We start from the raw sequence: 9,284 nt of genomic DNA, 5'->3' as shown, positions 1-9,284 counted from the left end.
CTCTCCTTGTGCCTGCAAAGAAAAGAGACTTCCAATCAGGTTTGACAGTCATTACCTCCTGCCAAAGCCAAACGCCTCGAACACCTCTTCATGTTTATGCCACGCTGCCTAAAAGGAACTCACCTGTGTTTTTGGATTCCTCCTCCATTCTGTGCTGCTCGCCTCCAGAAGACCTGTAAGACAAGAAACACTTTGATTAACATTCAAACCATCTCTGAAAAGAGACTGAACCTTTCAAAATACTCACCTCATCTCCTCATTCCCTYACAGCTGATGACCCACTACCCTACACCTGTAAATAAAAAGCACTTACCTTTTTATTCCTGTCTCCGGGTCTGGTTCTTAGTTCAGCTGACTGTTGAACAATTTTGTAAATCATATCAGACTCTGGTTCTCTCGATTTGGTGAAAGAACCATCAGTTTAATCCCTAGATGGCTTTAACAAGTTTTTTTCTCTTGTTTATTTTTACAATGAAGAACACCCGTGGAGGAAAACTTAAATCCAGGYCTTTTTTTCTTGGTTGTCYACCGGACAACCGGGAGGCGGGATCTGGTTGTCCGAAACAAAAATAGGTTGTTTCGGACAAACTAAACAATGATTGTGTCAACCCCTGTTTTACATTGAATAAAAAATAAACTTCATTCYGAAAGTGTGGCGGCTTTTATTTAGCTGTGGCGGTGCGCCACGATCAATTACATGTAGGGGAAACCCTGAAAGAAGAACCCATCCAGAGGACCTGACTCAACTTGTTGGGTTTCTCTAACTGGATTAAGTCTAATTAATGCCAAGTTTTAAACAAAGATCTATTAGTACACAAAGTACAATGAGTGTTGCAGATGACTTTAAGCAAAAAAGAATTGCTCAACATGTCCTGATGCATCTCAGTAATCCAGGTAGAAAAAATCAAAAAGAATATGCTCAATATACAATATGTAAAATTAAAGGAGTAATATGTGTTTCTCAGATATTTCAATTCTATACCATAATAAAGTGACTACCATAAGTCTCCTTCAGTTGTTATTAAAATGCTGTTTATATGTTTAAATCAAAAATAAACTTGACTTCTCATCATATCTGTTTCTAAACGCCTTGAAATTGGCCTCTGTCTCTTTTAGAACCTCCTTCCGCTTCTGTCCCGCCCATTTCAGCACAGGCCGGGTCTGTGTGTGCTCTGTGATGAGGAAGCTTGGTTCAGAGACAGCTCAGAGTAGGAGTTGATCTCAAAATGCGGTTCTAGGCCCAACTGGTCATTTTTGCTGCCCTGCCTGGCTGCCTCAGGACACTACAGCATTTCTYAAACATGCATGAATGAGTCAAAGCAAGACTCTGTGTATATTTTTGATGAGAGGATAACATTATAAGATGATATAAAGCTCAAAAAAGTTGATTTTACATGATATTGCCCCTTTAAGAAATTTATAACCTTTTTTTGTTTAGTGAAGGCCCTGTCACACCATATTTTAGACAACTTGTGAAAATTTTGTCACAACTAAATTATTCACATAGGTTATATATTCAATCTAATTGTTAGAATTAAAGCATATACATGTGAGGATCTGTGTTTTTCATCTTTCAATTATTTCCAATGTTTCCTCTRTGTTCTTCCCCAGCTCCTCCCATGCACACCGAATTCTTGTGTTTCTTCCCCAGGTGTCAACACTTGTATTCTCGTTAACTCACCTTTATATTCTGTTTCACGTCTTCACTCCCCTGTCAGTTCAATGTACGTCCTCACGTCAGTTTGTGTTTACTCTCTGAGTTCCTCTGTGTTTTCTGTAAGTATGTTTTGGTTGCTTTGTCAGCTGTTGTTTTTGTAAATAAATCATTTTTGTTTTTGGATCTTGAGCTTTGTCTGCTTCCTGGGTCAAACCACTCTCAAATCTTAACAGTATGCATCCGAAAGGGCCTTTCAGTGTTTTTTTCTCTTTTTTTCAATTCCATCTTCAGCCTAGATATCTTCAGTGTTGGACAAAATTTTAAAAAGCTGTCTAAAACATTATAATGTGAGGTTGCCTTGAGGTTTTGACTCMCAAAGTGAATCAATTATAGATGTCCTACTGTGATTACTTTGGGAAAGATTTATTGGAATGTGTTCTGTCCTTTGCTAACAGACAGAACACATACACAAATGGAGAATAACAATGGACCAAACAGTGATCCTTGTAGAACTCCAAAAGTACAGGCACACAGTGACAAAAGTGAGTTTCTGTACCTTTTTTATTTGCTGTATATTTACTGTATCTACAAACCAAAGATCTAAAACCAAAAATCAAATTTTGATATACGTTTTAAATTTTGTCTAAAAAAATCAGTATTGATGGCAGAACTCTGTCGCAAAGAGCTTCTTTCTGCTACACAAATCACAATATCCACATACTTCAAGCATTAACTGCCTTAGACTCAACATATTTTTTTGTATCAGATCTGACACTTGCACATATCCCTTCTAAATTTTAGGGGGAAAAAACACATTTTTGCTCATAAAATACAACACATATATGAGTTTGCAAGCCAATTAAATGGCAAACCCCAGCTCGTTAACTAGCACTTTAACAGCTGTAAATGTCTCTTCAGTGTACATTAGTTCTACAGGCTGTGGTCATGCTGCCAATAATAGTTTGCTTGTGATGTTTATTTGCTTTCTCTCCAGTTCCCATTCCATTTATTTATTTATTTATTTATTTGTTTATTTATTTTGTCTGAAGTACATTTTTTGCAAATCTAACCTTAAAAAAATCATGTTCCAAACCTAACTTAACTCCAATTTACCACTTTTCACAGCCAGGTTGGTTTAATTCAATCCTAACTATCTGCACAATTTGGAAAAGTGTATTTTTTAACATCTTTAATATCTTTTTCTGACTGAATATTGAAAGGCTGCATCTTTTATAATGGTTATAGCAGTGCATAATAGCTCATGAGATGCTAAGTACTCTTGCCTGTCAAGATAAAAATGCGGTGTAGGGATTTTTTTTTTTCAAACTTAATTTGCAAACAGAAACTAGACACACTTCGAAAACAAGTTGTGTGAATAACTCATGCATAATCTTTGGAGAATGCATGTTGTGTTAGATGTCTAAAAATTGCTTTCAAAGACAAATGGAAGGCAGGATTTAAAAAAAAGAAAAGCCTCCATCTGTTGAGAAATCTAATTTTTCATTAAACATTTAACAGTCTGGGAATTATATCTTTCCCCATCAGCAATTAAACCGCTCATGTATCCTTCTGCATAACAATTAGCACTCCATGGTCAATTTTTATTTCAGATTCATGCACAGTTGATTGTATTTTCCTGAAGTTGGTGAGAATAAGCTGTCAATCTGCTGTGTTGTTTGCATTCTCAGTTTTTGTTAAATATCAGAATACATCATTTGAAATGTAAATTTGAAACAGAGAATGAGAAAATGAAATRCATTATAATAGAGCTGCAGCATTTTAACAAAGATTGGCATGCTACATTGACTAAAAAAGGAGTTGAGCGAACATTCTCTCTTTCTGATTTTAGATTCTAGTCCATGTCGGCTTCCTGACGGAGGAGTCTGGAGATGTGTTCAGTCCCAAGGTGCTGAAGGGAGGTCCTCTGGGGGAGATGGTGCAATGGGCCGACATTCTCACTGCTCTACATGTGCTCGGACATGAAGTCAAGATCTCGGTTTCTCTGAAGGAACTGCATGGGTAGGAATAGTTTGAATTATCCCTCTAGCTGCCATTTATTGACTGAAAATGCTTTGCTGTTCATGCTGAATCCTTTGTGAGTTATCAGGAGTTTTACTGGGGATTTTTATTGTTGCACATAGTTTTTTTCTTCTGCTGAAATTTGTTTAATATGATATTTCAGATTTCTTGAAGTCAGGTTATATGCAAAGTTTTACATGCTATAAATAGTTCTTTGAGTGACCTTAGTTTGAACAAAGATTTTTTTGCGGAACAAGAGCATGGTTCTTCCATAAGTGAAATCAATACCAAAGGGGATTGCTGACATCTTAAATGAACTCMAAGTGTAACCATTTATATGAACGTTATTCATCAAACTTTACACTGCTGTTACTTTCACATTATATTAATATTTACATTTTTGGTTACTTGTAAACACAAATAGTGGCTGCAGCAGGTAGCTGAAACACTTCCATTAAAACCTGAAGCACTTTCAAAAGAAATATCTGTATTTTTGTTGTAATAAGCATGTAATTCCTGTGTCCCTGGGTCAGCTAAGTCTAGTCTTTGGCACAACTGTTCTGTCACATTAACACAGTCAGTATGCTGCCCCTGGAACTGACACAGATGAAAAGTGTAAGATACATATTTAAAATACCTACAAAAGATAATATCTGTAAGCGATGAGGACAGTTCTGAAGTGTCAGTGAAAATGAGGTAAGCATTAGTTTTGAGATTGTATTTGAAATTTATTGCAATAAGTTAAGTTGATTTTGAACACCTTACTTGGTTTTGTCTTTCTTCTAAATGAGACGGGGTGTCCAAGGAGGAGAGGARAAGGTTCCGGTAGAGAGTGGGCAGGCAGGTGAGTAACAGGTAAGTTTTTTGTTCTTTGCAGGAACGATGATGTAAGGATGCATCCACAGAGGAGATCCAAGACAACAGAGAACATGGAGCAACAAGAGTAGAGGATCAATCCAACCACCCTAATTTATGAGAACACTTCATGAGGAACAACAACAAAAAACATCAAAGTATTTACGTTTTCTGGGCATTTTAAGCCACACATTAAAGTGATTCGACTGTAATCACTGAGGTGATGGCAGGATCAGGTGTTGAATGATAGTCAGAGTTAACCCTAAGTAGCTGAAGGGTGAWAAGAATATTGGCAACCAGTGAGAACTGGAACAGGATCTGAGTTGATGCCAAGTAATGCGGAGCAATGGTTCAGTTGTCCTACAGCTCCTCCTATGGGAAAATTGATCAAAAAAGGAAAAGATAAAATGGAAACCTTCAGGAATCCCAACAGTAATGTGGTAAGCTCACTAAAAAGGTTCATAAAATAACATCTACATGAAACACTAAAATATTTTTGAGATTGGGGYTGTTTTAATRTAATAAATATTCACATTGTGTTGGCCTTGCCTCATAAGTCTGGTCAGAATYCAACTCAGTTTCTTCAAACTGAGGCTGTTCAAAGAGCTGTATACAAAATGTAAGGTAATATACGTTCATAACCTTTTCACTGAATTCCATGAAAAACCGAACAGTTCCTCTAAGCCTGAGAACTCCTCTTCAGATTCTGCACTGACCTCTGAGAGAGAACAGGCTTATCTCTACTCTTTACAAACACAAGTGTTAATACCATTGAGCATATTTGCATGTGTGCACAGTGTGTCTAGCAGAGACAGAGTTGGTTTTATTAAAGAAAAATACTTTTTTTCTCACATAGGTGCAATCAAAGGACTTCACAATATTAACAGGTCTGGTATTGTACTTTTGCTCTGTTCCGTGATCTTTCAAAACTGGTCAAGAAAATGGCTGTCTACGAGACAAGATTTGATGTCCACACCTTTCTTTTTTTTATTTACCAGCAACTCTGAAGCTGACAGGGTGGTAATAATGTGCCCTGGTTATTGAGCACTTTATCCATTGCTGCAGGAAAAGAGATGTGGGCATTGATGAGTTAGTGTTGCCCTTTGATCTTAAATTTCTGGCCTTGAAGATAAGCTGTTTTGATAAGACTAGCTCTGGGGGAGTTCAGTGAGGTGTTGAAGCCACAGTGGGAGCGCTTCTCACTGGCTGTGCCATTATTTACTCGTCTAATTGGTGTCGCAGTGTACTGAACCGCTGCAGCCTGTCTCCAATGGGGGACGCATGAGAAATTTTGTGCGAAATTGCAGAAGTTTAAAAAAAGAGGGGCACAAACGTACGTTGGCCAAAGTTTAAGACTTACCCTTTCAAAGAATTGTATGTGTAGTTTGTCTTTGTGTGTGCACATTTTAAGAGCTTATTGAAGGAGAAACGTTCAGCTATCAACCGTTTGGGTTTTTAGAGGCGTTGCAGCRTAACATGAAGACAGATATTGGACTCATGGCCAAATAAAATGTTCAGCCTTTCAGAAAATGTAACAGATTTTGGAAATAGATTTTTTTTTCACTCTGTGACTAGGCCTGTCACAATAACAAATTTTGCTGGATGATAAATTGTCTCCAAAATTATTGCGATAAACAATAATATTGTTTAGAGACCATTTTAAACGAATATAATAATCCGTCCCACCATCTTACAGAAGTTTATGAAATGTACGTACATAAAAACAATAAAATAAAAGTAACTGACGTGTACCTGAGAATGGGAAAACAAGACACATAAACATCGCTACCCACCTCTAACCAAGCTGGTTACGAAATCATGACCCTGAAAAATACCTGACACGAGAGTTCRCTAATCCCTACGCTAAGGTGTAGAAAAGAGGGAGACACGAAGAAAACAACGAAGTTGGCAAATGAAAATTATCAACCTCATTTTATTTTATCATGCGATTAATTGATTTAGTGCTTATTGTGACAGACCTAGCTGTGACCACACCCCCAAMCAACAACATAAAAGCCCAGCATTAAGAAATAATTCTTCTTAAATACCTATCACGCCTTGAAGGAAAGCATATAGAGTTGTAGGATTACGTTATGTATTAAATATTGAGAATAACACAGAATCTCATGCAAAGTTGCAATTTTTTGCAGGGTTTGAGTATTTGTTGGGTTAAACTCTCAGGTCCTACCACACAGGATTTCAGCTCAGTGTCTGTAAAGTGGACAGAGTTGTAGTCATGTATTGTTGGCATAGGTTAATACACCATAGCGGCCAGGTCACAGGGGATAAACCATGAGGCTGCTACKGTAACACAAATGGAAATGAACAAATTCAACCCGTAAATACAGACCTGTTGAATTTGCTCTAAACTGATTCATGTAAAACTTTCCTTTAAGCTCATAGATTTAGATTTTTCTCATCTTTCAGTTATAAAGCTGCTGAGCTTGTTTTGATTGTGTTTTTTTTGCCACAGTTGAAAGTATGTAGATACTAACTACGTATTTCAAATTTATTCTTCTTWTCCGCTCTAATCCACATCAATGAACTGAACAAGATATTCAAATATTTGAATATTTTAGCACCTACCGATACCCACTATCAAMTTTACTAAATGATCCAACAGTTAGTTGAGAATTGTTTCTGTCCATACTGAAAGACTAAACAATGAAATTACATATAAACAGTATAATGTACGTATATTATTGGTATGAAATTATATTAATCAAAATTATGTGATAAAGTTGTCACAAGTTACAAAAATATTTTTTACAAATAAAAACTTCCAGTTACACTTTCTGTTATAGACTCCTTGCTTGTAAAAAGTCTTACCATGTATTGACATTCCAACATTTCATCTGATCCAATGTTTTCACTGCCAGAATTCACAAACAGCTTCAGATAAATGGAAATTGTTGCATGTGTTAAATTTATTARCGATGCAGGTTTGTTTATACCAATAAGCCTCTGTTCTGTACACAATGCCGTGCACACAGAAAACTGCAAAACGATCTGTTATTTGTAACAGCCATATTGAGTTGGGTTGACTTCAGAATCTAATCAGTTGGAGATGCAATGATTACTTTCATTGAATACTTTCAGAGACACTGGTAAAAACATTATTGCCCACCTTTCACCTTTTGGATCAAGCAATAAATATCCACAAGTCCATTTCTTATGAATAATAATGAACAGATAAAAAAAAAAACAGACCTCTCCGTCCTTTTTCTCCCACACTATATGAAATTGACAGTTCRTTATGTGGGTTGTGCTTCCACAGATACCCTCAGGCTTGCATCTATTTACATTTCCTACCCTTCGCTGTTCCACGCAGGCTTTCGAAAGGAGCTTCATATCGCTGCACGGCCTGCTGTGGTGTTTATGCAGGCAGGATTGTTGAGGAGTTCAGCATTGTCTCTCATTGACAGAATGGCCACACTGGGAATTCTTTTACACTGGGAGWGTAGCTGCTGAGCCGAAGAGCGTAATTGCTTCTGATTGGCAACATTCATTCATTTAGGTGGTTCCTATTAGTGGTCGCTTAGGCCTGTGTTTTATTTCTTTTTACAGTCAAAAGGCTACTTTAATATTGAGGAACTGCAACTATTCTCTTGATGGATCCTTCAAGTTTATGTTTTAAAGCCAGTAAAATAAAACACATGGAYGAGCCATGCCTTGGTTCCCTCTATACATGCCTGCAATAAATTATAAGCTTGCCATTCCTGGCTCTGGCTGTTCAATCTARTATTATTTTTGCAATAAATCTTTCTGCACCAAAGAAGATGAGATCACAAAGAGATGTCTCAAAGAGTGAAAGTGTTTTTAGTGAACGATTGTGACTGTTCGTTTTGCTTAGAAAATCAATTTAGTCTTGCAYAAGTAAGCATAACCATGTCATTTTATGCACATGACATTTACCAACATCAGTGAAGGACTTTGTACCTGAAACTGTGTGTTGTGGGATTTTGGGTTAATTGAGATTTGAGGAGCACTACARAAATTTAGAAGCAGTTATAGTAGCCAAGACTCATACTTATGCAGCAGATCAATCTTTGTTGTGCTGAAAACGTTCAGTGGCAGCTCAAATTAAGATTATAGTTGACGAGCTAAAAACGACCTAATACAGATATGAGGATGGAAAATATAAAATGAAGAGGTCCCTTGCAGTCCAATAACACCACACACAGACTATTGGATGGCACATGGCAAAATATTAGCAGAGCTCCAGCTCATTCTTAAACAAACCAAAAACTCAAAACTTTTAGAGTCCAAAAGTAGAGTTTGCTTTTCSCTCTAAAGCATGTTATTATCCAGCTGAAACACCTTTGTGTCAYAGTGCTTGTGTCTTGTTTAATCATTATAATATTCAGCTGCTGCTTTTCAATGGTCTGAATACTTGTGCCTGATTGCTCATTTATGCAAACTCAGTGACAAGACCCTTCACAGTCATTTTTTTATCAGGTCATGCCAGGTAAACTAGTTATACTAATTTAGTTCTTGAACATGAAACCTCCGTTACCGTAACACTTTCTCATGCAATTCCCTCCTGACATTTCCCAGTTTGCAAGACATTTGAGTTATGAAAAGTAAAGGATTTGTGAAAAGCCGAGCACTGTGAAGGAAGAATATACAGCGGGTAAAATAAGTATTGAACATGTCACCATTTTTCTCAGTAAATATATTACTAGAGGTGCTAACATGAAACATGACATGAAATTTTCACCAGATGTTGGTAACAACCCAAGTGATCCATACA

At 36.9% G+C, this 9,284-nt stretch overlaps 1 protein-coding gene across 1 annotated transcript in view; it reads left to right on the top strand.

Annotated features, from left to right (window-relative positions):
* mgat5b (alpha-1,6-mannosylglycoprotein 6-beta-N-acetylglucosaminyltransferase B) overlaps positions 1–9,284 on the top strand; it is a gene marked incomplete in the record, with an annotated part of 112,538 nt that overhangs the window by 54,331 nt on the left and 48,923 nt on the right. Inside the window, 1 exon segment of the mRNA XM_014006903.1 lies at positions 3,507–3,676. Within this exon segment, the coding sequence (XP_013862357.1) occupies positions 3,507–3,676 (170 nt within the window).

This window comes from Austrofundulus limnaeus, unplaced genomic scaffold, assembly GCF_001266775.1.
Source record: "Austrofundulus limnaeus strain Quisiro unplaced genomic scaffold, Austrofundulus_limnaeus-1.0 Scaffold38, whole genome shotgun sequence".
NCBI classification, from domain to species: Eukaryota; Metazoa; Chordata; class Actinopteri; order Cyprinodontiformes; family Rivulidae; genus Austrofundulus; species Austrofundulus limnaeus.
This window is presented reverse-complemented; position numbering and strand designations above follow the sequence as displayed.